At 42.1% G+C, this 27,556-nt stretch overlaps 1 protein-coding gene across 9 annotated transcripts in view; it reads left to right on the top strand.

Moving 5' to 3' along the window:
- col11a1a (collagen, type XI, alpha 1a) overlaps positions 1-27,140 on the top strand; it is a 65,700-nt gene extending 38,560 nt beyond the window's left edge. For all 9 annotated transcript variants that reach the window (XM_040167214.2, XM_040167210.2, XM_040167212.2 and 6 more), the window contains 30 exons: positions 1,733-1,786; positions 2,062-2,169; positions 4,198-4,287; positions 5,201-5,254; positions 7,559-7,666; positions 7,803-7,910; positions 8,418-8,471; positions 8,612-8,665; positions 8,904-9,011; positions 11,694-11,747; positions 11,826-11,879; positions 12,059-12,112; positions 12,584-12,637; positions 14,060-14,167; positions 14,491-14,544; positions 14,717-14,770; positions 15,694-15,747; positions 18,100-18,153; positions 19,191-19,298; positions 19,581-19,634; positions 19,924-19,977; positions 20,795-20,902; positions 21,853-21,906; positions 21,985-22,020; positions 22,109-22,162; positions 22,288-22,528; positions 23,087-23,199; positions 23,605-23,673; positions 25,331-25,564; positions 25,794-27,140. In XM_040167214.2, coding sequence (XP_040023148.2) covers positions 1,733-1,786; positions 2,062-2,169; positions 4,198-4,287; positions 5,201-5,254; positions 7,559-7,666; positions 7,803-7,910; positions 8,418-8,471; positions 8,612-8,665; positions 8,904-9,011; positions 11,694-11,747; positions 11,826-11,879; positions 12,059-12,112; positions 12,584-12,637; positions 14,060-14,167; positions 14,491-14,544; positions 14,717-14,770; positions 15,694-15,747; positions 18,100-18,153; positions 19,191-19,298; positions 19,581-19,634; positions 19,924-19,977; positions 20,795-20,902; positions 21,853-21,906; positions 21,985-22,020; positions 22,109-22,162; positions 22,288-22,528; positions 23,087-23,199; positions 23,605-23,673; positions 25,331-25,564; positions 25,794-25,940 — 2,550 coding nt within the window. In that variant the 3' untranslated portion in view covers positions 25,941-27,140. The remainder of the gene's footprint in view (positions 1-1,732; positions 1,787-2,061; positions 2,170-4,197; positions 4,288-5,200; positions 5,255-7,558; positions 7,667-7,802; positions 7,911-8,417; positions 8,472-8,611; positions 8,666-8,903; positions 9,012-11,693; positions 11,748-11,825; positions 11,880-12,058; positions 12,113-12,583; positions 12,638-14,059; positions 14,168-14,490; positions 14,545-14,716; positions 14,771-15,693; positions 15,748-18,099; positions 18,154-19,190; positions 19,299-19,580; positions 19,635-19,923; positions 19,978-20,794; positions 20,903-21,852; positions 21,907-21,984; positions 22,021-22,108; positions 22,163-22,287; positions 22,529-23,086; positions 23,200-23,604; positions 23,674-25,330; positions 25,565-25,793) is intronic.
- Positions 27,141-27,556: the final 416 nt, after the last annotated feature.

The raw sequence follows: 27,556 nt of genomic DNA, 5'->3' as shown, positions 1-27,556 counted from the left end.
TAAGGTGTTTATGGCTGTAGATTTATGTGCTGATGAGCATCCAATGTGAGAACAGATCACAGCAATAAAGATGCGTACAGGAAGGGATTCACTTCAACATAACTTGCATTTGAGGAAGTGCAAATAATGAGCTGAACCGGTGTCTGAATCGGGGGGGATGCCATGGCCGCAGGGTTTCCGTTGAATAATACATCACCGTGAATCACAACTAATCGATCAATGGGCCTGGAGTCATGAGTCAGCCAGAATCGTTCCTTCTAAAAACTTTGTTGGGTGGTAAGATAATAAGTTGCGGTTGAAATAATTTAGAAATGCTTTACCTCAGTGAAAATTGATTTTGTGTGGAGTTCGACAACTGAGGGTCTCAAAAGATCAAATGGAAATCAGCAAGATATTCAAAAGTCAAAGTAGGAAAGTTAGTGGGCAGCCGACACTCAACCCATGAGGTTTGTTATAGAGTCTTATCGTCATTCATGCCCTTCTGTCTTAACACATTACATATTTATATATCTGGGAGATAGATGTTTATTTATTTTGAATTATAAAGTATGTCAAAGATAAGAAACCTTTATCTTTATACTCCTGCTGTGTATTAGTTTAATCAGCATCTGGCCTCCAAGCTTCACATTGGTTTCATATTCGGGGAGTAGAGGGTACGAGGAAGGAGACTCAAGTTAATGCAGATTGGATCGTTATATTCCCGGCAGACAGAAGCTTGAGTTGTTGAACTTCCGTCTTATTTTGCTCGTCGTTTGAATCTGCCTATGCATATCCACAGGGAATGCTGTAGTGCACTGTGAATGTGAACTTGTGATAGAAAATTGAGCAAATATTTAATTGAGTTAAAATATTTTTTCATCAGAAAATGCTTTTTTCTTAAACTCAGTAAATTTCAACCTCAATGCAATTGTCAACAACTATATTAATGTAGTGGTAGAAGGAAAACTCCAAAGCACATCGGCGGAATGATAATGCTGATCGACTGATGAACTTATGGCTAATGTAATGGCTGCCAGATGCCTGATTACACATTCAGCAGACTCAGAGTGACATTATCATCCCATCGGAGTGAGGTGTCTTGCTGCAGACTTGAGTAAGCACAATATTCCCGGGCATTTTAGCCCTCGTGTGGCTCATTAGCTCTCATAGAAACCTAAAGGGGTCACATTACTTTATAAACCAGGGGCCGGTGAGGAAATACAAAAGACCAGAGCGATTGATACCTCATTAATAGATCTAGCTTTTCTGGCACAATGTTATTATTACAAATACATACAGAAAGGGTGATTGTGATGTTGTTGTTTTTTCAGGATCCATCCTGATATCCTGGTTTCATTCAGTGCAGAGACCTTGTTAACTGTCAACTCTCACTCTTTTTCATTTCCATTTCTATTCATCAGTAAAGGGTAAACAAGCTGTTAAATGCAATATTAATAACTTATCAATGAAAAGATCAAGGTGTACAATATATAAAAAAGAGGTTCAGGTGCCTTCAGCTTTTTGCTAGTCAGCATTGTAATGTCATAAAGTAAATCCTTGACATTTTAATATAACCTGAAAACTCTTTGTTTCTACATCAAGGTAATACCAGGCCAAAAGCTTAATCCAGTTTATCACCTCAGACATGTTCAAGGGGAATCCCTATGCTTTCATTACCTGTGTTTCGATAGATAAACTGTGTTTTATCGTTATTTTAAACCGTATGAATAAGACTTTGTAATGATTTCTTCAGGGTTTCCAAGGAAAAACTGGTCCACCAGGTCCCGGAGGAGTTGTTGGGCCCCAGGTAGGAGCAATTAATGATTAAAAGAAAACCTTACATTTAAATACATGTTTTTATGTGACATCTGGAGTATATTGTTATACCTCTCCATTAGGCTTATTGATTGGGAAAATGCAATGCATCCAACAAAAAATAACAACCGCTGTTTAAAGTAATGCTAAGATTGAAAATGGTCTAAATTATTAATATTATTATCAATGCAATAGGACTTGAATATCTATTCTTCATGTTGTATTATGTTGAACTAAAAATAACATCAAAATGTGAATGCACCATAGGGGCCAACTGGAGAAACTGGTCCCGTTGGTGAGAGAGGCCACCCTGGACCCCCTGGCCCACCCGGTGAGCAGGGTCTTCCAGGTGCTGCTGGAAAAGAGGGCGCGAAGGTATGTGTCCAGTATACTTTGGTGAAGGCGACATAATTACTCATTTAAATTGACGTTCTCATTTGCTTTGCTACTGCAGCATAGTTATGGAACAGAATAACTGGCCCCACTGCTCTATTTCTCTTGTGGATACCTATACTATATTATGTAGTGATCTTTTCAAAAGAGTGTGCCCTGATTGTCTTTATTTGAGTTGTGCTAGTTATACCGAGAGAGGAAGCCAGTGAGGTTGATGGAGAGATCAACGGTACAGAAGCTGGCGGCAAATTGAACTCACGCGGTTGCAATTCTTGTACATGATTTTGCAGATTGGGCCAGCTGCATGCACAGTTATATTTCTTGGAAGGCATGCAGCGCTAAAAAGGCTTCTGAATTGCTTAGAGAAAATCGTGAGAAAGCAGAAATAAATCTGCTGCAATTAAATCACCCACAAACACACCCCTGCCAACACCAAGGTCTCGCCGTTGCTATCCGTGCGCGAGAATGGGGGTGCACTCCCGCCCTGGCTCTCTCCGCCTCGACAATCGGGTGTCCATTAGGAGCAGACAGTGGCGATTTTCTAGAAATATTGGCTGCTTTTAAACAAACCTCTGACTCCCAGGACCACTGAGCATGCCATGCCCCCCAGCCCACTCCCCCCCCACACATCCATGTCTTCTGCTTTCTTTTTCGCCCTGTCTCCTCGCCAAGCAGACAGTTTCATCAAGTCCGTCAGCTAACTCCAGACCCGCTGCCGCCCACCAGCCCATTTCCCTCCCCACTCCGCCCAGGTCTTGGCAGCAAAGCCAAGACCTCCGCATGCATAGAGCCAAATCCTTTTATACCTCTCGAGCCCACTCTTGTGTGTTCTGGGCCTTGATTGCAGAAAGAGTCAGACAAAAAATACAAAAGAAAATCAAACAAAGTGACTTTTTCTGGTGTCAAATGTTCTCGTAAAGATGCGGTTTATGGGAAGTAAATACATGTTTTTGGTATGTTGAGCCTGATTTTTTGAGCAAGATATAACGATACAAAAGTTACTATACGATATTATTTATAAAAGACATTTCAACATAAATCTTCTTCTTCATATTCATATTTGTATTCATATTACTGTTGGTATATGATGTGCTTTGCTTTTCAATCGAAATTCCCTTTTTGTAGAGTTCTCTCTTGCTTAGTTGCAAGCTGTATAGTGCTGTACTTCTTAATCACCTACAGCGGCGGACTCGCAGGCAGAGGATGTTTATTTTAGCAGGGTGGGCAAGCCGTCACATCCTTTGCTTCTGCAGACCAATGCTACACAATTGGAACACCAAATCACTATGTGAATGTTGAATGTTAAGGATTTTTTGTTCTTAGCATGAGGTAATCTAAAGCTAAGCTATTAATTCATTTCTTTAAGTCTAAATCTGTGACTCTTTGCTCTCAATCTGTTTCACTATAAGGCTGTGATGCTGCTGCAGTAATGACTGAAGACCAAAGGCTGTTAAAGACACTCCCCGAGAGAGGGACTCAAACAAAACTTACACTTATACATTATGTATTTTCTAAGTAAACTACTGTGGGCGGTTTTAAAAGTGACATAAATTGCAGTCTAAAAGGAATGGAATCATCATAAGTAGGAAGCAGAATAGATGACGCCCAAATACCCTTCTTACACTCAATTTGACGAATGCACCACTTGTCAATCTTTGCCTTTAACTTTAAAACTGGACACACAACGACAGTTGGAGAAACCCTTTCAGGTTCCTCGCACAATAGAACCATAATCAGTTTCACAATACATTTGAGGTGAGCAACAGTCCGTTCAACACAGACGATCATTTTCTGCAGCATTCTAATTTTGAATATAGTCAGGTCATCTAAGTCGATGAGAGAGACTTCTTATAGTATGTTTCATCACCATATAGTCAGTTTGTGTGTGGCTGGTATTTAGTTTTTCCTGCAGGAAATGTTGCTCAACAAAAACATATTGTTGCATTTAGTTTAATAACTATAAATCACTTTAAGGAAGTTTAACACAAACATGTGTGCTTGTGTGAATAGGGAGATCCGGGACCACAAGGATCCTCCGGTAAAGACGGTCCTCCAGGCCTTCGAGGTTTCCCTGGAGAAAGAGGTGTCCCTGGCGCCACGGTAGGATCTACACATCCCGCACCTATTCATCGCGTTTGCTAGTAGAAATGGACAGAACATTGCTACATAACGAATGAACCAGCATCCATCTAGAGCCATTTACTTCATTAGACACACCGGCCCTGGAATTCACTCGTAGCAATCAATCCGGTGCAGAGGAAATCCAAAGCGACACCTTACAAATGAAGGGTGGTGCCTCCGCATCGCTCCAACTCCACCGACACCACTGTCTTAACCGCCACAATGCATCGTGGAGCTCTATTATAGACGTAGGGTGGGTAGGTGATCCATCTGCACAATCTTTTCCTAATGTAACGCGACGTGTTTTTCATACTTCAGCGGCGGCATCTTTTGGGGGACAGCAAAGTTATTTGTTTTTCTCCGTATGCATTATTTACTTAATACATTATTAAGAGGGACTGTGCAATTAGACTGCGGTGGCGGGGAATGGATATGCTGCTGGAAGGGAGAGCGCTGTGCTGCCCGTATCCTCAAGGTCAGTCAGACTCTGCAGGCCAGCAGCACTGCTGATTGTTTTCTGCCATTGTAATTTACTTGCACCCAGCCAGGGCCAGCTGAGACTCATTACCCAGACTGCCATGTGCTCTTTTGTGGCCCACCAGGGACCCACACACACACACACACACACACACACAAACATGCACGCACAGCATAGGCTTGTGGCAAACATACAAGACCCACACCTACAACATGTTATACACGGGGGCTGCGGAGCAGGGTAATTGCACTCAAAGTCTGAAGCCAGAAGCCGGGGTACAGAAAACAGTCCAGGCTCGATTGTGTTTCAACACCTTTGTTGTCAGATACCAGAGAGAATGCATCGGCTAATATAAAGTGTTCAATTGTTATGTCAGGAAGGACCTAAGGTTCTTTTGTTTGTTCTTTTCCTCAGGGCCCTGCAGGTCTGAAGGGGGGAGAAGGGCCCCAAGGTCCACCTGGTCCCGTTGTAAGTACACTGTTACCAAAGATTGGTTTGCTACTCTTTCATCTCTCTTTATTTTCTGACATTTTCAATTTGATGGGTTACTTCATAGCATGAGGGCTCGTGAAGTATATTTCATTTCTCAGTGAAGCTGAGTACCATGTTTCAAGTACCAGAAGGCAGTCAACATCTTCTTTGGCTTTAATATATTTTGTCTAACTGCTGGGCCCCTTTCATCATGGCTTACCTTTTCACCTCACCACTGGTTTTCATTTGAACTACATTACGACACTATTTATTCCTTTTACTACAACGTCTGGCGTTTGGTGAGCGTCGTGTTCTTAGTCTGCACAGGAATGCTGAAGCTATATTAGTGTATACTTCTGTCATTGTGTAAATCCACCTTAGCACGTAGGTTAAGGGCCTTGCTCAAGGACACCACAACTCTAGGGAATGATAAGGGAGAGTCTTTCAGCAGGAAGTAGAAGTGCTGAAGGTGAAAATGAGCCGACAGTAAAGGTGGCCACGGGAGAAAATCATTATGGTAAAATCATTCACTATGCACCAAGTGTACCAAGTACATGCCTAATGTACCTACAATAATCTCATCAAGCACCCTTGGTCACGTAATCAAAGTTTTACTTATTAATTTTCCAATTAAAGCATCGCCAAATTCCATCTTGTCCCACTGAACACAGCGATTTGTCTTTGGCGCGGCCATGTGCTCCAGGATCTGGTATTAAGATTGTTTGCATCATTGCTTCCTGGCACACAGAAACAGACTCAAACAAACACACACACACACACACACACACACTTAATACTAGGCAGCCAAGAGAGCCTCCATATGGTGAGTGACAGCGTGTAGTCATCCCGGGCGTTGCTCCTGCACATGGCTCATCAGTCCCAAAGGTTGCGTGTGGGTGCTTCACACCAGCTGTGTGGATCCTCGTCAGGCTGCCGCGGAGACATCGAGCGGCGTCACATCACTCAGCGGGCGAGGCCGACGTGTTGGGCTGTTGCTGTCACAATTTGCATCAGTTTATGCATGTGAAGCAATGCGATCACATAACACCAGCTGCTATGAAGTAACACAGTTTAGGATCATCTAATTGGCCCTCATCATTATCTTCAGACATCTGACATACGCTGTGAAATTTGCAAACGTTAATGTTATCCATTTCAGTTTAAAGTCGTGATGGTTGAGTTGGGCCACTAATTCTTCTCCTCAATAAAGTGTTCTGCTGAGGAGAAACTTATAAGTAGTTATGTAAGCATGTACATGTTGTTTGAAAAGGTTTACAATATTCTAGCTGCAATGTGACTCTGCTACAGTAATTACAGCCCTGGAAAATTAATACATTTGTAACTTCCCACTCGAGTCCAATTACTTAAAATATTAAAGTAACCTGTAGTATAACCTTTGGTTGTTTATGTTGTAGACGTTGTGTCCGCACACTTTCTCTGAAACAATCAGTGTTCTAAATGTTGGATTATCAAGACATCGTGTGCTTTGCACCCCTCACTCTTCCGTGACTGAGTACACAATGTATGCATGTATGCATGAAGAGGTTTACCAACAGCAAGGAGCTTCATTACTTATTCAGTGGTGATGATGGAGCTGTTAAAAGAAGCAAGGGGTTATGATAGTTAGATTTAATTTACTTACTTCTCTTTGTAGAGGTGAACGCATAGGTTTATAGGTTTCCACCAGCATTGAATGTTCATCTCTGGTTTCAGAACAGAATTAAAAAGCCTCCAACAATCCTTATGGGAGTAGTATAGAATAGCGGTGCAAATGATAATGATCATCATAACATCTGTATTCATAAAGACACCATGAGTTCATTTGGGTGCAGCAAAGATATAGATACATTTCTTTCAACATGTCTATGGATTCAGCTGAACACCTTTCCTGTATATGGGCACTGAAGTACAACAGCGTCCTCTTTCCCTCAGAAAAGCTCTTTAAGGATGTGAGGTGAGCTGCTCGGAGCTTATATCCGACGACACGTCAGCCCTCCGGCAGCAGGTGATGCTTTCAAGGAGCAGCGCTACTTTAATAGAACTTTAATGCCACCTGTTACTTTGGGTTGCTTAGGCTGGTTTTCGTTTGAAAAGGGTGTTTGTGTGGGTTGATCCATTAGCAGTTGGACTCAGTTGGGTCTTGCTTTGTAGATGTCTTAATGGAAAAAGTTATTGTTCAGCATATTCTGATCTAGGATCAGGCTGGCAACTTCTTGAACAAATGTTTCCTTCCTAAGAAGAAAATTGTCTTCTTCCGTTTCATTTACACTCATCGTCTCCCTCCAATTTTCACCCCCACAGGGTTCTCCTGGTGAAAGAGGTCATGCTGGCTCAGCTGGTCCAATAGGTCTATCTGGTAGACCTGGTCCTCAGGGGCCCCCAGGTCCCGCTGGAGAGAAGGGAGCACCTGTAAGTATTTATGTCTTTTATACAGTTGCCGACATGAATCTTTCATCTACTCTACATCCTTCAACTTCCTTTGAGCTCTTCTGCTGGTTGTAGTTTTGTTAAATATAATCAAAATAAATGTCTTTGCCTCTTCTAGGGTGAGAAAGGACCTCAAGGTCCTGCCGGCCGTGATGGTGTCCAGGGTCCTGTTGGTCTGCCCGGTCCTGCTGGACCCCAGGGTCCACCTGGAGAGGATGGTGACAAGGTCAGCCGCTCGTTATCACACCCCGTTGGCCCAGTTACAACTACTTTTCCATTCCCAAACTGGGATGGATTCTTTGGGACTAAACCAGAATGCAAATCAATCTTCACCGCCATGTTCATACTGAGGCCATCTGCATGGAAAATATGTTCTTCTTGCTGTTGCTAATCCATCTTCACAACCAAATGCGCCAGCAAACGCATTTAGAGGAGATGTAAAAAGGGAAAAATCGTTGCTGGTTCTACGTCCTGCAATCATTGTGCCCCTTGAGGTCACTATCAGACGTTGTATTGAGTGGCCAAACAAATACCTCCGCAGAGGCGAACAAATAAGATTGTAAAAAAAAAAACTCAGATGGGATGAGATTTGAAACGCAGATATAAATGCAGATACGGGTGGTTTGTGTTCATCTAAGGTGAAGCTTGTTAATGGTCTTCTCATAAACTGTTGAGAGAAGAAGTGACACTATGCTGAGACGTAGTTTATGTGTGTGCTTTCCTCTTTTCCCAGGGAGAGGTTGGAGAGCCCGGTCAGAAAGGAAGCAAAGCCGACAAGGGAGAACAGGTACAATATGGGAATCAACGTCCAATCCTTTATACAGCAATTTCTCACAATTATTTAGGAGATAGTGATTTATTTTTAATTGTTCTTTTTACATTTCAAAATACAAAGCCACACTTTTACACTTTTCTGTTTGTGTTTAGGGTCCTCCTGGCCCTGCTGGTCTCCAAGGTCCCATAGGTGCCCCGGGTCCTGCTGTGAGTAGAGTTGTCCTAAAAGACCGTTGAATGTACCTGGACCACATGCAACTGTGTGACAATTGGTTGCACATCAGCTGCGGCTTAAGTCCTTGCAGCCTCCGTTAGTGTTTTGTGAAGACCTGTCACTGAGCCCTGATTTTGTCATTTCTTTAGCATCTTTAATATTAGTGTCCTTGTATCTTCTCCACGCGGACATAAATGAATGATTCAATTGTGTGTGCGTATGTTTTCTCAGGGAGCTGATGGAGAGCCTGGTCCCAGAGGACAGCAGGGTATGTTTGGACAGAAGGGAGATGAAGGCTCCAGAGGTTTCCCTGGACCTCCTGGTCCCATCGGTCTGCAGGTTAGTATCGTTCACCTCAGACGCGATCTAGAATAACTCTACTAACTATTGCAAGCCTGCGTCTCATGCTGCGAGTCAAAATTAAGGTAATTTATTTTACCATAGCAGACCATTTGTGTAAATGTTGAGGGTACACTGAGGCCTTTAGTCAATGGAAATCAGGAATTTATTGTGGGAATTTCCATAATTTGAGATCATTGAGGACATTGGGTTGAGACACACAGAATGAACACTGAGGCAGTGTTTATGTGTGCAAAATAAATGACAAATGGAAGCCAGATCTAAAGCTCATCATCATCTCTGTGTTGCTAAAAACACTAAAACAAAAGTTACAAAGCTTTTAGTGTCACATTCAGTTCTAAAGACTTATTCTACAATTGATAGTTTAATAGTAATGGGTCATAAATAGAGGATCTGCTAACTACAGTGTGGTAATGCTTCTTTTTTATGCTGTTGTTTTCTTTGTAGAATGAGCATCAGTGACATGAAACAGGACATTAGACCATTATTAGACCATTTTAATGGACATTTTAGCTTTATATACATTTGCCATCCTACCTCTGCTGTGTGGTGATAGCATTTCTCTTCTGTAGTCTTGCAGCCTGTAACTTTTGTCCTACGGGTCATAGGCGATGTTTTTTTTTTTTTTAACTCTTGAGTGATTGTTTCAATTATTTTTCTAAAGACTTAAAAGAGCTTTCATTCATTCATCTGATTCAATGAACTGCTTGGCTATACCATACCGTCCAATAATTGCCTGTTGCAAGGGAAGGAAGGGCTGATTAAGCATGAATACGAGATGGGGAAAAAGACGAATAGAGAGGACTGCAACAAACAGAATAACTGAATAACTACCTACAAGAGGTGAACAATATGTCTTTTAATTTACTCACTGCCTTTAGTAGTAGTATCAGCTTCCAGTGATGACATCAAAAGGATGCCATTCCAAACTGCGTGGGAATACAACACAGTGTGACATTCAATTCACCTCATGCAACAGTGCCAACAAAGGAGGACTCTCCTCCCCTTCATTCCATGGCAATATCCATTCTCCATCTCCACTAGAATAAAGGCTTTAGGATGCGAGGCATTCTGCTGTTTACTATGGAGCATCTTATGGTATTCATAGGCGTGTGGTTCTGTAGAATCCACCCATCCAAGGACATAGTTTGAGCCAAGTTTCGACTGAAACTATCTAAGATAGTATTAGTGTGAAAAACAAATACCATGAAACATAATAACCAATCTAAACGACAACCAGGCTAATTATGTTTTGTATCACAGCAATAGAAATTGAGTGAGATAAGATCTTCCCATCCGTAATAACTTTTCTCTAGTTAGTAATTCCATGCTTTTTTTAATCGTAATCAACTCCTTAATATGAACACGCTAAGAGTTTACAGCAGAGATTGGGGTCATTATCTTGATGGAAATACATAGACTACTACTCATCGTTCCAAGGTACTATCCTATTGTCGCCGGGTTGCATTCAATGGACTTTTAATCGGTAGTGATTCACTTTCCATCGCCATTCCATTAATTGTGTGGACTGACCTGCTCGATAGTCAGTTCCTCATTGAGACCACATTTACCATGCTGCATAATTAGAAGCCGCCCTAATGATCTCAGACTAGAGGAGACCTTTACACAGATGAGGTTTCACAGCATGGAAGGAATCAGCAGGCAGCTACAAACACCTTTTAGGACCCACGGAAAATACTTGCAAGCGAGGAACTATACACACATACACAACACATGTAGCGCACTGCACACATACAGTCACTTTATGGTATAAGCACATGTAGAGGAATGCGTTCTTTTATTCCTCCCTTGCACCCTTACACGTTACACTGATGACAATTTGAATCTGAATCAAGAACAAACACACACACACACACACACACACACACACACCGAAGGCGATGCAGGTACGGCAATTTAATCACGGCAATAACCAAAATGTCAGGCAGCAAACGCACATATGAGGTCTCGACCTCACTGCTCATTTGCCGTGCATGAGTGAGCTGGATCTCCGCCTACGCCTTTGAGTTCAGAAGAAGCGGTTACTGACTACAAAAGGGAAAGCAAACAGCAGAGGAGTCTTGTCTTACATGTTAGTGGGTAATAATTTAATAATCTGCCCTTCGCAGATATGAGTGTGCATAAGGAAACTTAAACAGAAAGGCATGCTAAATTAAAAAAATACTCATGTCTCATACCTCATTCAAGGAGCAGTTTCCCAACAATTCTGAACATTATCTGTGGACAATAATTCAAATGACTACATTTTCTTTGATTATGTTAGTCATTAATTCCTTTTGGGTACAAAACATTGATTGTTTTTTTTATGGTATGATCTGATCTGGCTCAGCTTATTCATTGAATATTTAATTTAACAGTGTAGGACTAGACTGCACTTAAAGGATGGATTCAAGCGATTCATTTATGCATGTTCTGCCCCACAGATATATTTAATATTTCAGTGCATCCCCACATTGTGTCGCAGCAGTCAAATCAAATTAAAAAATAAATAAATATGATGCAGACATTTGTTCTAAATGCATTCATCCCCACGCAAATGTAAATTGAGAATAAACAATATTTATTCATCACATTCTGCTTTTAACGTAATTATTTTCTTTTCTGATAATATAATTATGTATTCATTTTTGTTTTCCTCAGGGGCTTCCTGGACCTCCTGGTGAGAAGGGGGAGAACGGTGACGTGGGGCCCATGGTAAGATCCTCATCGCTTTCTTGTAAGCACTCTTATAATAGTTTAATGCACTTTAACAACACTGTTTCTTTTGTGCAGGGCCCTCCTGGTCCTCCCGGTCCCAGAGGTCCTCAGGGTCCTAGTGGAGCTGACGTACGTATGGCTAGTTGATTAGCAATGTGTACATGAATCTAATCATCTGCGTGCACTGAAAATGATCTGGTCAATGTCAAATAAACTCAACTTCATCTGTCTTGCAATGCCTGAACAGCATCAGGTGTCTTCTCCTACGGGGACGGATGTTGACTCAACTCTTTTATTCCTCGCTGCAGGGTCCACAAGGCCCCCCGGGTGGTGTGGGCCCCATGGGATCCGTGGGAGAGAAGGTACGAGTAAACTCGACACCCCAGGGTGGTTCTGCCTGTCTAACGCCATGTTGCGTGTTACCTGAGGAATTGCTGGTCTTGCAATTTACAGACCATCCAGCTGGCCCCTTTTGTTGCCACATGCCGGACCTTCATTTCCTATGCAAAGGATTTTTGTCTGAGTTAGTGCCTTGCCACTATTAATGTCAAGGCTTTACTGCCATTTGGCACGGCAGTTGTATTTTAGAGTATGAAGTATGAAGGGCCACAGACCCCTTTGAGGGGTCACTTGTTAAACAGCAGCCTTTAACCCCCCCTGTTTCAACTGGAGTTATAGACCTAGTTTCATGTCTGGCTTTTATTGATAACATCATCAGGAGTTCGTATGTTTTGTATGACTTGTTTGTTCAAATGCTGCATCTGAATTCATAAGCACTTCACGTGTGAGGTGGGAGGTTTGTCATCCGCACACTGACCTTTGTCCAACCGCAGGGTGAACAAGGTGAGGCCGGAAACCCAGGACCCCCCGGAGAGGCTGGAACCGGGGTAAGTGAGCTCTGATTTATTTTTTGCTAGTTTTTCAAATGGAAAATGTGTTCCACGAATGTATAATGTTTGGATACCCTTACGTATGTGTGTGCCACCAGGTGTGTGTACAGTACATTTTGTTCGATTTTTAGTCTAACACCAAGCCTGAAGGAATATTTGTAGGGCTCTACATGAAAACATTTTGAATAGTAGCTCTCTATGCAAGGAAAGTGACACCACGGGGAACATCAGGAACATATCATATATTTGTGGGTTATCACCAGGAGAGCAGATACTTACTTCTACTTCGGGCACTACAGTGCAAGTTTTTTTTTTTTTTTTCTTTAGTGTGACATTTTGTATTCATCACACTCAAACTAATCGCTCCTCACATTGAGGGAGGTGGTTCATCTCCGCGTGGCTCTTCGGCTTTGCACCCCATGTGCACGTGGTCGGCCAATTTGAGTCCCTTCCAGGACTCTTAAGACGTAATTACCAGGAGGACACGGCATGGTGCTTCTGTCCTAAAGAGCAATCATTGCAGCCACCATGAAGCAAGTTGGCGTCAACACACTAGACACCCATTTTGCTGAGTACAGCTTTTAGCCGTGATTCGCCCTGTTTTATGGCCACAAAAGAGCAGTGCAGAAGTGAAGGACTCTGAAAGTGTTGTAAATCCTCTTCACAACAATACATTCGGATTGTTCTGATGTAGTACGGTGTTTGCATAGTGAATGTCCAAAATTATTTGAAGGGATTCTGAAATATTTCGACCATTTGATTAGCTTTTTCAACATTTACCAAAGAGCCGTCATTGATGGCTCTATTAGCGCTGCTGCCTCGTTTATCATTATCGAGGCACAGCAGCAGATTGAAAAGATGGCCCATCTCCAGTGGGAGTGGCAGAGGAGCATGATTACACGCATTCATAATGTCCCCTGCTATTTCCCATCAAACCGCTGGTGTCATTGACATTTCCAAAGTCAGTGTGCAGCTGAAGCCCCTCATCATGAGCACATTTGAAGCCAATGGCTTTCAGATATTCTGGTTTCACTTTTGGTACTGATGGCTTTGGGACAATGCTAGCTCACTTATAACCAATACGGTGCAGAAATAAATTTGATATTAGGTACTATTAACAAAAATGAATTGAATTGAGAAATTATTTATTGAAATAATCTTAATTTTGTCAGGCGCCATGTAAAATGTTCAACGTGATGGCTGCAATCACTTTTGCTTTGGTCTCATTTCACATCAGCACTGCGTGCCATCCGGAGCTGTCTTTGTCCACACTGAGATCGGCTCTCTGTAGAATTGCTCTCAGCAGGATTTGTCCGCACGTCAATTTTTATCCTCCGTTCGGTTCCATGTAGACTGTCTTGGCTGCACCCTGTGGTACTGTACTGATATAATGACAGCCCCCAACCCCCACCACTATAGGGACCTAAAGGCGAGAGGGGAGAGAAAGGAGAGGCTGGCCCCTCTGGAGCTGCTGGACCTGCGGGTGCCAAAGGACCACCTGGAGATGACGGTCCAAAGGGAAACCCTGTAAGTCTGCCAAAGGAATCTCCAAATGTTTTCTATCACTTCTAACAGGCTGCAATGTACTGCCTTAAACAAAAGGGTCCGAACAGCCGTCAGGCTGGCAATTTTATTCTACCACATGTTCAAGAACTTATAAGCCTTTTTATTGAGGGGATTATATGTTATAGCTGCGGCATGCAGAGACGCTTTTCTTCATAAAATGCTTTCAACAGTCGTTACCAGGTATGCCAGGACTAAGCCACTGTCAAATTCCTATACATGTCCTTAATACCCGTATCTTGTTTCTTTTGCTACACTGATGCATTTTCATATCTCTCCATTAAAAGGGACCTGTTGGATTCCCCGGAGACCCTGGTCCTCCTGGAGAGCCAGGCGTTGCTGTAAGTATTAAATCCTGAAGCAATATTTACTCCATCTTCCGTCCATATGCAGTAAATGATTTAGTTTTTTGTATTGTGAATCATCCATAAATGAAACAGTATAATGGTTAAAGTATAGGATAAATATTTTAAGGGAGAGACATTATCTAACCAGCACATCTCTCTCTTACAGGGCACTGATGGAGAATCAGGAGAGAAAGGAGAGGATGGTGAGGCCGGTCAGCCGGTAAGTTGTTGTATTCTCACATTATTTAGATAGAACAAACGACTGCATGAGTATATATTATGGACTATAAAATGCAACTTTCCTAGTAATCAGCTGCTTCCCAAAAATGAGTTAGAATGCGTGTCGTTTCCTTTTATTTTATATTATATTAAAACACCAAAATGTTGCATGCAATAAAAGCTATAATTGCATCGCAAATTCACACTGCAGCATTGTAAATCATTATACTCACAAAGTACTCGAGGATCAATCAACATCTGCTTTGCAGATTCATTAAGTTTGATTAGAAATAAAAACCAAACCATGATGTCCTAGCCCTGTGTAGAGCACAATTAATCACACCTCTTATTAACATTCATAAATGTAAACGAGCCTTTGCTATTGCCAAAGACAAACACAGAGATATTGTATTGACTCCAGTAATGTGGCATATTTTATTTATGATTGCATGCTGAAACGCTCAGGTGGAAAATTGTACTCGGAATGTATATGAAATGTTTAACATCTTATTGTGGCTCAGTGTCGTTTCAAAAGGAAAACATACTCAACCTATAAAACAACTCAGTAACTGGCTTCAGTCTTCAGTTCTGTCCAATATTTACCAATGCAAAGGTTACAAAATAGGTTGATTATTTACAATTAACTTAGAGAGAATTGGATGAGAGTGAATCACAGTACGCATTGTTTCAGGGAGTGACTCATCCAACTTTGTCTTAACGCCTCTGGACTATCCTGAGGTGGAATTGGCTTAATGCCAATATGCTCTGTGTGTTATTGTCCTTTTGACAGACATAACGACAGATCTAGTGAAGCGTTCTGCTCTCTCATCTAAATTCTTACCAGCACCGACTCATTTATTACCACGACTTGTTGTATCATCTCTAATGGCATCATGCGTCTTCTCTCTGCTTGCCTGTTTTCAGGGACCCCCAGGTCCATCGGGAGAAGCTGGCCCACCTGGCCCACCTGGCAAGAGAGTAAGTCTGCAGGATTCCATTAAACACCCTGAGAAAGGCCAGTCCGATGGTTTTTATTGTTGCTATTTCATCATTACAACAGTGAGCTGTCTGGACATGAAATCTTTCTTAGTGTTAAAACCATGACCCCAAAAGTCCATGTGAAATATCTAAGGCCTTTTTCTGAAAAGGTAAAGGGAGTGTGCATCTGTTAGCATTGTTCTGTTGCTTCACGGCCAACAGATCCAGCCTTGCTTTGCAAGAACTCCCCCTCAACAACTCAATCTTGGCAGTCAAGCAGCAGAAATTCATTTTCATTAAAAGAAGAGTGGGGAAAACAAAGTGGTGGATTTAAGAGGTTAAGCCGCCGTGCTGTCTGCAAAGAAATCTCCCTCAAAGCCCATTCAGAATGGAATGGCAGGATGAGAGAATCATGAATCTTTTTTGTTTTCCTCTTAGCAAGAAATTGAAAAGGTTTACCGAAAAATAGCAGGAGCAAGGAGGGGTGAGTTCAAACCTCATCGACGGCAGTGGGAAGAAAGCGAGAGAGATGTAGCAAGCCTGACACATTATTGATCCATGGCTGTTTGACTGACAGTCAGAGCAAAACAAAGGCACAACATGGACGTGGTAAAGTGTGTTCAGAAGTCATGATGTTTCTAAAGTGAAGCCTTTATTGTGTGATAATTACCACTGGGCAGTTTCGTAAACCGAGGATTCTCAACAAGGTTACAAATCGAATTGTTAGATTTCATAAAATAGCTCATCAACGTTGATCCGACACATTCCGATGGTGCTACAGCAGTGACGATGACGCAGATAACGTGGTCGAGTAGTTGTTTTCCATTTTGTGATGAGCTCCCTTCTAATATCCCTCCACACAGAATGCAGTATCCTGCAGTATGAAGTTGAGATAAGCTGGGTGAAATATCAAAGCCAGTAAGCTACTGTTTGAACACACACATCTGCACGGAACATTAACGTATTTACAATACTATGTCAAGCTCCACATGAAAATTAGCAGCCATTCTCCTGAATTTGAAAGAAAAAGTCACAATCTCAAGTGACTGGCTGAATTTCAAAGAACGACATGTCATGCATTTTTAAACCAGGGTTGATTGCTTTTCTAATATGCCCAATGAAATTTACATCCTCAGTATTTAGCATGGCATCAGCTTCACTGCAGCACCAAATGGTCTAGGGATTATGGTTAGGTAAAGGACTATTTTATCACTCATAGTTATTTAATCACTGGGAGAAATAAAAAGGACCCAAGATGATCCCGGCTGCTCCCCGACAGGCTGCTCCCTTGAATACATAATTACAAAGAGCAGTTTAGGATATGTTGGCCCATGGTGCAGAAAATTGCAACAATCCTTAAATCTCTCCAGCACTGCCTCGGATTCTGAAAGTCAATTTAGCGTAGAAGCGCCTTCTATATTAATCTCACTGGCTAATGCCTGAACCAGGATATGTATTGAACTTCGCTTCTTGAAAAAAGAAATGTCTAAAAGTTATCAGCCTCATCTTGCTTTTCGGCAGTTAAAGTCACGTCTTAATTTTCGAAGAAACTGAAAACAATTTTCTGCAGTTAGAGACAGCGAGGAAGTGCGTCTCACGATTAACACACCCACACATTGACGAGCTCCTGTGTGTTTGGTGCTATTGAAATGTCTCTTTCTGCTGATCAAGAACCTGGCTCTCCCCCACCGGTAAGAGGTACACAGCCCTAGAAGATGAAAGCACCGAGCACTGGGGGGGCGAGCTCACATCTTAGCATCTCAGTCAACAGCACTCAGGCGTCCATCGTCGAAGATGAGAATGGAATTTGGATGGAGAGTGGTTTTGAACAAGGACGACTGGAGGTGGAGTTGAAAGAAATCTTTGTGGGCCTGAGAGCTCCTGCCCAGTCAGACAAAGACAACCTGCCAGCTCTCGGCGTGTTTGATGAAAGGCTGCGTGTTTTATCCCACAGAGAAAACACCTTCTGTTGCACTGCGGGATTCTATGTTTTTGGTGACGAAGAACAAGTTTCTCAAATAGATCTTACTCACTGAAGCGTGTGCACATTCAAGAGCTTCAGATTATCAATCCTTGCAACAAGTACTTACCGGGCAAGACAAATGCTGAATATGAAATCTAATCAAATTAAAATGAAATACCAGTTGTTGTTTTTTTACACTTTTGTACACTTACAAAATCGAGAGAGAGACGTTGCGGTCACGCCCTCTAACCACGCGGGTACCAGTGCGCTTCACTAGTGCGCAGGATGTCAGCCTCTGAAATACTGTGGAAGGTCAATTTGTGTGCTGTTGTTGTGCAGTAAGGGTGTGTGTTGAAAATGCTAAAGCAGTGTCTTGCCATCCTCCTCAGGGACCTCCAGGCACCGCCGGATCAGAGGGCAGGCAAGGAGAGAAGGGCGCTAAGGTAACCAAATCAACTCATCCTCCTCACAGTAGTCATCTCAGCGAGTCCATTGGCCGCTCGCCCGATTGTCTCCCTTCAAATTAAAAGCATAAAAACTTTCAGTTTCATTTTCACCATAGGTTATTGGATTAATGAAAATGTATGAATCAGTAAAACTGAGATTGTTTCTCGCATTGGGCTGTGGCTTCAAAAACGATAAAAACAGTTAAGCTCCAAAATATTCAGTCATCATGCTTTTCTCTTTTTAGTCTGAATCCAACCCAAATTAAGATTCTCTTTGTTAGCACTGGTTTGACAGCAATCTCCTTGTTTCATCAGTGTCTGAATCTATATCTACGATCTGCTGCTGTGTGATGGGCAGGATCAATCACCCCCAGAATGTGCACACTGAATATAAATGACATAGCTCTCATTTTAGCTCATATAATAAAATACTAGGATATGTTTGTTTTAACTGCTTTATTTATTGCCGTTTTTTATATTTTTATTAAAAAAAAGGCCTTGAAATTCTCCAAATCAGGATTATCGGTGTGGTCGTAATAATTATGGTAATGCACTTTGCATCTGAAACCTGATATTTTATTTTCATAAACCTTATCCAGTCTTGACGCTCTTCCTACGGTAGTGGCTGACTCTGATCTTGAGGCCATATTCATTTTATCTGGAACACAAAATGAAAAGATGTCGGGATAAGGCGGCGTATAACGCTGTGGCTGTTCTGAGCCTCATTCGGAGGAACAGGAGCACTTTTTCTCATTTGATAACTCAGATTCTTGTTTACTTGTCACCCTTTCACATTCTGCGCATTGCATGCTCTCTCTGTGGAATTTAAATCTGTGGGTGTCCAAAGTGCACTTTGTTTATTCAATTAATACATCATTAATCACTACATATGGATTTCAAGCTGCAGCTTTTGATACAAATACATTAAATTAATATCCGTTGTTCTCTACCTTGAGCCAGGTAAAATAATCTTTCCTAATAAGAATTCCTAAATTGAGTAATATTTCTCATGCTTTCGCAACATGTGCATACAGGGTGAGGCAGGTGCCGAGGGTCCAGCGGGTAAAACCGGACCGGTAGGCCCCCAGGGGCCTTCAGGAAAGCCCGGTCCAGAGGGTCTGCGTGGAATCCCTGGTCCTGTCGTAAGTCTAAACTACAACAGCAGGTCTTTACCTGTGATACACCGCATACGCACGCAGCTTCACTCTCAAACTTCACAGACACACACATAAAAAGGCATGATGATAGACTTCATCGGATAATCAATACACCCATTTGGCTTATACATTAGTTTTGCTTGTTTATACCAGCACTCTTTTTCCCCCCCTGTTTGGGCTATTAATCATCCTGCTGAGCACAGCAAATCAATGGCAAGCCAGAGAAAATACAGGAGGCTCTAATGCTCACTGAATGCCTTTTTACAGGGTGAACAAGGACTGCCCGGCTCCCCAGGACAAGATGGCCCGCCTGGTCCCATGGTTAGTATGTATAATATCACCCTCCCTCTCTTCCAAGTTCTCAAATGCATTCTTCCTGCAAGAGTCAGAGGACTTAATTCAGGTTAAGGAACGGATGCAGGACTGTCGCTGAAAGTCCGTCCTGTAATAAATGAAGGTTTTACTTCTTTCTATACAATTTAAGACATTCCTCTTTTGTTTTAAAAATCATTTATGTTTCTCTCACCTTATTCCCCTATCTTTATTTTCATGTCATGTCTTGTGATCAGACAAATTTTTGTCTAAAATGGATTTTTAACATGTTGTTTAGGGTCCTCCTGGTCTTCCCGGACTGAAAGGTGACCCTGGCTCCAAGGGTGAAAAGGTGAGCGTCCCCTCTCTCCTTGTGTCCTACCGCAAATCGCTTTTATTTCCCGGTTTCCAAATAGGCTTGAAGAAGAGAAACCTCAAAGCAGTGAGAGGAACCTTGGGATCGTAATCCAGGTTCAGACTCCAGTCAAGGCTGCCCATCACGAGCACAATGCTTCCCGGGTCCAATTGATCAAACGTTAGAGGTCTTTTAGAATTACAAAGTGGTGTTTTGTAATAGCGCCTATGTTAACGTTTAGGGAACAAAATGAGTTTTCCACATAGCTGCTGTAGGAGAAAAGCTCAACGGGATTGAATATGCAGCTAGATGTGATGTATCACTCTAATCTGCCTAATCCTGCTCTTTTCTTTGCTGCCACTGTCAAATCCGCTGGTGAAATATAACTGCAAAGTTTATTCAGACAGCATGCATTACTCCATCTAAATTGCCTCCCACACACTGACGTGATGGCTTGAGAGGGAGCAGTTTAAAAGCACACAATAGAGGCACTTTTAATGCAGTCAAATCATTGGCGTTGGTACGAGAGAGCTTGCCTATTTCAAAGTCATCATCTGTTATTTGAGGATTGTATGTGAGTATTTTGTCTTATGTTTTTTGAAGGTCTCTTTCAAAAGACATTTCAATTAAAAAACCTGACAATTCATATCGTAATGAAACATCGCTCTTCACAGCCCCACAGGTACATTTGGAGCTTTTGGGAAGAAAACCAATTTGAGTTTTTTTTCCCCATGTCAGACATGTAGGCCGTAGCTTTAAAGTTTGAGTGAACAAAGAAACGTTGCCGTTATCTTTAACTGTTTTTGTCCTACAGGGTCATCCAGGGTTGATGGGCCTGGTAGGACCCTCTGGTGAGCAAGGAGAGAAGGGAGACCGAGGTTTGCCCGGGCCCCAAGGTTCCCCTGGTGGCAAAGGCGACGGTGTAAGTAATTGATACGCTCCATTGGCACGTTGATCCTTTCGCCCTCCTGCCCTTCCGTTGTTGCACACGGTCTCCAGTCACTCGCTGAAGAGTAAGAATCACTAAAATAGGCCGTGCAGAGCTCACGCGCACAACAATGCACATCTCTGCAATCACAATATCCCCCCAAAACATTTGCTTTGTTTTGGATTATTCGTTCCTGTTGGTCAAAGCGTAAACACAATAACAATAACACAATACACAATATTAACAAGGCTTTTGGACTCCCCTTCACTGTCAACACCGATTTCTGTTTGAAAACCTTCCATTTTGTTGTTGGGATGTGATTCAGTGTGTCTGATGCCTGCTGTGATAGTAGACCTGCATTGTGGAAAACTATGGGCAGTTTCCTATTCAGATTAGGATCTTTCTCAAACACTGCACCAAAACAGAAATCCGTCCACAGAAAGTTGAATATAAAGGACTTCTGACGGCCTTCATCCATAAATAACACCTAAATAACACCTGAAGGTGCTGTTCTGTCTGGCTGGGGCCCTCGCACTGCTCTGGCTCAGTCATTTAAGGTGACAGGTTAGATTAAGTATCTGGACATTAAGCCTAATAAAATTGTAATTTCCCCTTTTGTCAGAACACAAGGGCTTCAAAATAGTTTTCACTCGGTTTATCATTTCTATTTTAAAGACTAAAAATAGGTGATGGAATAATGGGTACAGGGTTTGGCCTTTTCTTGATGCTCAAATGAAGACATCCATTTGAAAGCTCGTTATGCATTCGTTCAGCTCATGAATACGTATCGCTGGTTCTTTGCCAGTATAGTTTAGCTGTTTCATTTCTCTCACTATTCAAGTGCCACACTTTTCTCTCCCATGACTATTTGATATATATTATATATGAAATTATATATATATATATATATATATATGACTGACTTTCTTCTCATTTTTTCACAGGGTATCAGTGGATCCTCTGGTCCCATCGGCCCCCCAGGGCCCCCTGGTCTGCCTGTAAGTCTCACTGATTCAGACGTTCAATCAGTTTCTACACTAAAGATAGAATGACTTACTATGTCCCATCTCATACAGGGTCCTCAAGGTCCCAAAGGGTCCAAGGGTTCAAGTGTGAGTACTATCAGTATTTTCAAATGCATTTCCTGACTGTATGCCGGATTTACCTGAGATGACGTGTTTCAATGCATTCTGCTCCCAGGGGCCTGCTGGTACAAAAGGAGACACTGGTTCACTTGGTCCTCCTGGTCCTCCTGTGAGTATCAAAGACCATTACTGTCTCTGATATTACCACAAAGTTCAAACTGTCCCATTGTAGAACATCTGAGGTCAGTCTTTTGGTAAGAAATCTCTAAACACTTTTCCCACCACACCCTGCAGGGCCCACCGGGTGAAGTCATCCAGCCCCTCCCTATCCAGTCACCCAAGAAGACCAAGCGCTCCAGTGACATGCAGTCCGACGCTGCAATCATGGACTACGGCGAGGGCATGGAGGACATCTTCGGCTCCCTCAACAACCTCAAACAGGACATTGAACGCATGAAGTACCCCATGGGCACACAAAACAACCCTGCCAGGACATGCAAAGACCTGCAGCTCTGCCACCCAGAGTTCCCTGATGGTAAGCTCAACCGAAGCTGGGGTGCTGGATGTAAAAGCAGAATTTATGGATGAGCATTTCCCTCTTGTCAGTGTAATTAACCTTGTGTAATTAAGACACTTTGTTCAGGTTGAGACACCTTTTAAAAAATGATACTAGTGAAAAACCTAACTTCTGAAAACATTAATTGAGAACACTGCTCAGGAAAGATTAGACTCATCGGTGTAAAAACACTTTTTTTTGTGTTTTAGTAAATATATGGTAACATGGTAAAGATGTGCCTACTTAAAATGACCTCCGTACTATAAAATGCAAACTGGATTAGTGAGGTTGATAGTTAGACTGGATATCATTACTCATTTTACTTCTCTTAAGGGGAATATGCTTGTCAAAGATTGTTGCACATTAATTACACCCTGCTTCTGACATGATATGGCTCATTCACAGACAGATAAAAACTAACAATGGAGAAATGGAGCCATTTCACAAAAGCACACCTGATTCTGAAAAATGCCTTTAATCCATTTTCCGTGGACGCTAGTAGAACGGGGTGTGTGATTGTGCTTTGGTTCTCCGTAGGTGAATATTGGATTGATCCAAACCAAGGCTGCTCCGGGGATTCCTTCAAAGTCTTCTGTAACTTCACCGCCGGAGGCGAAACCTGCATCTATCCAGATAAGAAGTCGAATGGAGTAAGTGACTTTGGATTCATAACTGCCTGTTTCTAATCACCGTTTCTCATTAAATATTGATCCACCGTGTCAAAGCAACACATCAATAAAAGGCACAGCACGAAGCCTAAGTTGTCAAAGACAGCCATTTGATTTGCTCCGGAGCTAAGCTTGTACGTATTTGATATTCACAGTTGTGCAAACAATCCATAAAACACCAAAAGGCCAATAGCACAGAATGATTTGACTCTGCACACCATATTTCAAAGATATTAAAATGGCATAGCGGTGTATCTTCTGCTCCCAGATGACACAAGATGATACTAACCTTTAGGCTTTAATGCTCACATTATAATTCCTATCAAAATATAATGCCGAAGATCATTTTTAGTGTTAATCTGCCTTTTCTGGTTTTGTTTTCCACAGGTCCGAATATCTTCATGGCCCAAGGAAGTCCCTGGGACATGGTTCAGTGAATTTAAGCGTGGAAAAATTGTACGTGTTTTTTCCCCTCTTCTTTCATCCAACTTCTTCCGTTCACCACACAAAGCAGAAAATCCTTCACTCAGTCCTAAACTAAATGGATTGCCTCATCTCTCCTGTGTACCTGCTCAGGTGCACTGCAAAATGCCACGCAGCTGTTAATAGGCTCAAACAGCAGCACGACCCTTGAAATGGGGAAGCAGTGACCCAAAGAAGAACGCCCAAACTGCCTAATGGTTAAAGTGTGTCCATATTTTAGGCAAAACCAGAGCAGAGAGAATTCACAGTGCAAGGGCCATGCTTTTAACAAGAACAGGATTGGCTTTTAGTTTAAATTGTCTACATCCTTTTTGAACTAGTGCCTACTTTCCAGTTATTGTCATGACAACTCATTACAATTCTCAGCGCTCTCCATATGAAGAAGAGTGCATAAATAAAACATTAAAAAAGGATTCAAGCAGAATGCCTCGATATTTTAACATTCCAGCATGCTTCTCTCTGCCCTTGAACAGTTTAAATCCTCTCAGTAAACAGCAGCTACTTGTTCTTGTAGTCAGAAATGAAAGAAAACTAGTTTGCCCTGCTCCATCAAAGTGGTGTCATGCTGACGTAGTTCAACAGAGAGAAGGCGTACAGTACAGTGCACCTCCTGGTAGCACTTTAAATAGTACGTATTCAAGGTTCACACAGAGCCACTGTTGCAGTCGGGGTCACAGTGGTTCCGTCGGTCTCTCGTGCAGATTTTAGATTCCTGCTTTATTAAAAGGAGATCAAAACAGACGTTGACGTTTAATAAACTGAGACTGAGAGTTTACACACATTTGCTATTAAATCTCTGGTATTTAATGACCACACAACATATATTACAATGAACCCTAACCCCTAACCCTAAGTTTGTCACATTTCAATTGTTCAGTTATTTCAATGTTATTTGGGCCAGTACACTTAATGTCTTACAAAATTATACATTGGGAGTTTAGCTGCTTCTACCATTAAATTGTAATCTTTTATTTGCCTTCAGCGTTAATAAACAACAGACTTATTATCTCCCTGGCACCCAAACCCCTTTTTTCTTGAACTTCAGCTGTTCACATAAACTCTATCAGGCAGTCTAAGTATCTTCATCTCGCTGTATGTTTCAGTAATGAGGCCAAATGCTCATGTAGATACAAAAGCTGATTATTGGAGATCTAAACAAATGCATCATCTATGTGTACATACTGACAATAAATAGTTTATTTCCCATTTGAAACGTGTCCGTTGGGAAGAGGCCGAGTTCTTAGTCTGTGGCGTCGGTGCTTTCAGCGTTGGAGAGAAGCGTTGGAGAGAAGCGTTGGAGAGAAGCGTTGATTCGTACAATTTCACATTCGACACTTCTTCTCCTTTTGTCCTCAGCAACACACCTGACATGACCTTCCCTCAAACGTGTCACGGCTGTTCGTGGTCAGAAACATCCGTGAAATACACTCAGCTTCAGACTTTATGTTAGGGTGAAGGGTTAACGACTGCCCGTGGCCCCCAACCAAAAGCGCTACAAAAGATCACATATACGGAAATGACTTACAAAAGACCTGCGAGCCACTTCAAAATATGCAACCCGGAGGTGTGGAGTAGAACAGACGAACGCCACTCCAGAAATGAACACATCCCTCTCTTTGCCCACCAACAGCTCTCCTACGTTGACGTGGATGGAAGCTCAATAAACATGGTACAGATGACCTTCCTCAGACTACTGACAGCCTCGGCCCGGCAGAACTTCACCTACAGCTGCCACCAGTCCGTGGCGTGGCACGACGCCACCAGCGACAGCTACGACAAGGCGATGCGCTTCCTGGGCGCCAACGACGAGGAGATGTCCTACGACAATAACCCTTACATCAAGGCCCTCTCAGACGGTTGTGCGGTAAGTCCCACAATACCGGTTTCCTGAAACGCCATCTCCCGTGGTGGAATGAGAAAGAGCAGGTAGCTGATGACACAGCATTTCCTTCCCAGTAGCTCAGGTCAAAAGGAAGCGGAGTGACGTAAACGATCAGCTTGGGTTTTATGCAGTTGCCGAAACATGTGGCAGTATGTGTGCTTTTGTATTCGCGTGTCTAATTGGTCCCTCTGTGTCTCTCTGTCTCTCGCAGACGAGGAAGGGCTACGGAAAGACTGTGATGGAGATCAACACTCCCAAAATCGATCAGGTTCCCATCATCGATGTCATGTTGACTGACTTTGGGGACCCTAACCAGAAGTTCGGGTTTGAAGTCGGGCCCGTCTGCTTCCTTGGCTAAATACAAATGAAAAAGAAGGACTTGATGGGGCCAGCAAGGAAAGTCAAGTTGAGACGTTTTGGGTACCACCAAACCCCATTTCTAGCCCCCCCACCCTTTTCTATGCCACATGCAAGTTTTGAATAAGAGATGGTGTAGCAAACATGTCTTTCCATGTATGTACGTGTAACCCAGGAAAATACTTGTTGCCCTTGTAGGGCTCGAACCACATGACTTAACCACGTTATGGAGCAAAGGTGAAGGACATTTGAACGCGTGGCCGAGAAGGGTGAATCAGAGGTAGCCGAGGGGGGAGGAGGGGGGGTCAGGCGACATAAGGGGACACAGACCTCCTCTCCGGATTCTCAAGGTGCTGTATGAAAACGACTACAATGGTGCTTGTTCAAAACACACAAAAATATAAAGAGGTGCTAAGAAAGGAGGTGTATTTTCAGAATTATAAAAAATTTAAAAAACTGTAATTATTATTTTGTAAAATACTGTTATTTCTGAATCCACTTTCAAAACTTGCATGTGTATCAGATTCTGCTTCCGGCTCTTTAATTTCAATGTTGGTTCAAAAATACACAGTTCAAGTTAAAGACATCATCCATTCGATTTATATTGATATTTTTTGTTCAAACACATACCGTGTATTTGTCATAAAGCAAATAAAGCATTCAAACAATTCTCTTTTGCTAAATTAGACTGAATTCCCTTTGTATATATTGATAGTCCCGAGCTTGAGGTTATTTGCTGTTTTGCCCTTGCGACCGTTGGTGAAACAGCTGGAAGTATTACAGCAGCACCTGTATGGCAACATCTCCCACTAATGTTGTGCTCCTGTGCTAGTAGGAAGCAATCATTGCATTCCTTTTTCCATTATTTAATTCTATTTGTCGTCTTTTTTTTTCTGTTAATTTTTCTGACAGGCTTTTTATTTTGGTTGTATACCTCAAACTTTCTTGATAACCTGTAAGATGCAAGGATGCTATGCCCTGTATATACCTTGGTTAAGCAATTAAGTTTATATATTTGGGTGGGGATTTTTTAAAGAGAGAAATACGTTAACTGTTAGACATCCACTGTTCAAATCCTTCTGTGAATGCAATGAGAAGCCCTATAGGTGACCCATTTTTGTAACTACAATGAGAAAATGTTTTGATGTGCTTTTTATAGTTCATTTAAATATTAAAAAACTGGATTCTAAACAACAGTGAACAGAATGTCTCAATGGTTTGTGTGAGATGACTTGAGTAAATCTACCTATACTGTACATGTCAAATGCTTTAAATCAAGGATCTGTTACTTCAACTAAAGTCTCGGGGCTGGTGAAATGCCATCGCTCCTCAAACCAATAAAGAACCATCTCCCATTAGTTCCATCTCATTCTGACGGAATGGAAATGCAAATAAAATGTCTCCTTTTTTTGTCATAGAAATAATGAAAGAAAATGGATATGCTACTTATTTCCACGTTCTTCCCAGGAGGTATCGCTAGGTGTGAGGTATAGTTCACTATGTGATCGTGTTTGCACACACACACACACACACACACACACACACACACACACACACACACACACACAAAGCCCTTAAACGGCCATAAGTAGTTTCTTTCATTTATATGCAGTATTT

The sequence above is a fragment of the Gasterosteus aculeatus genome, chromosome 21, assembly GCF_964276395.1.
Source record: "Gasterosteus aculeatus chromosome 21, fGasAcu3.hap1.1, whole genome shotgun sequence".
Lineage (NCBI taxonomy): Eukaryota > Metazoa > Chordata > Actinopteri > Perciformes > Gasterosteidae > Gasterosteus > Gasterosteus aculeatus.
This window is presented reverse-complemented; position numbering and strand designations above follow the sequence as displayed.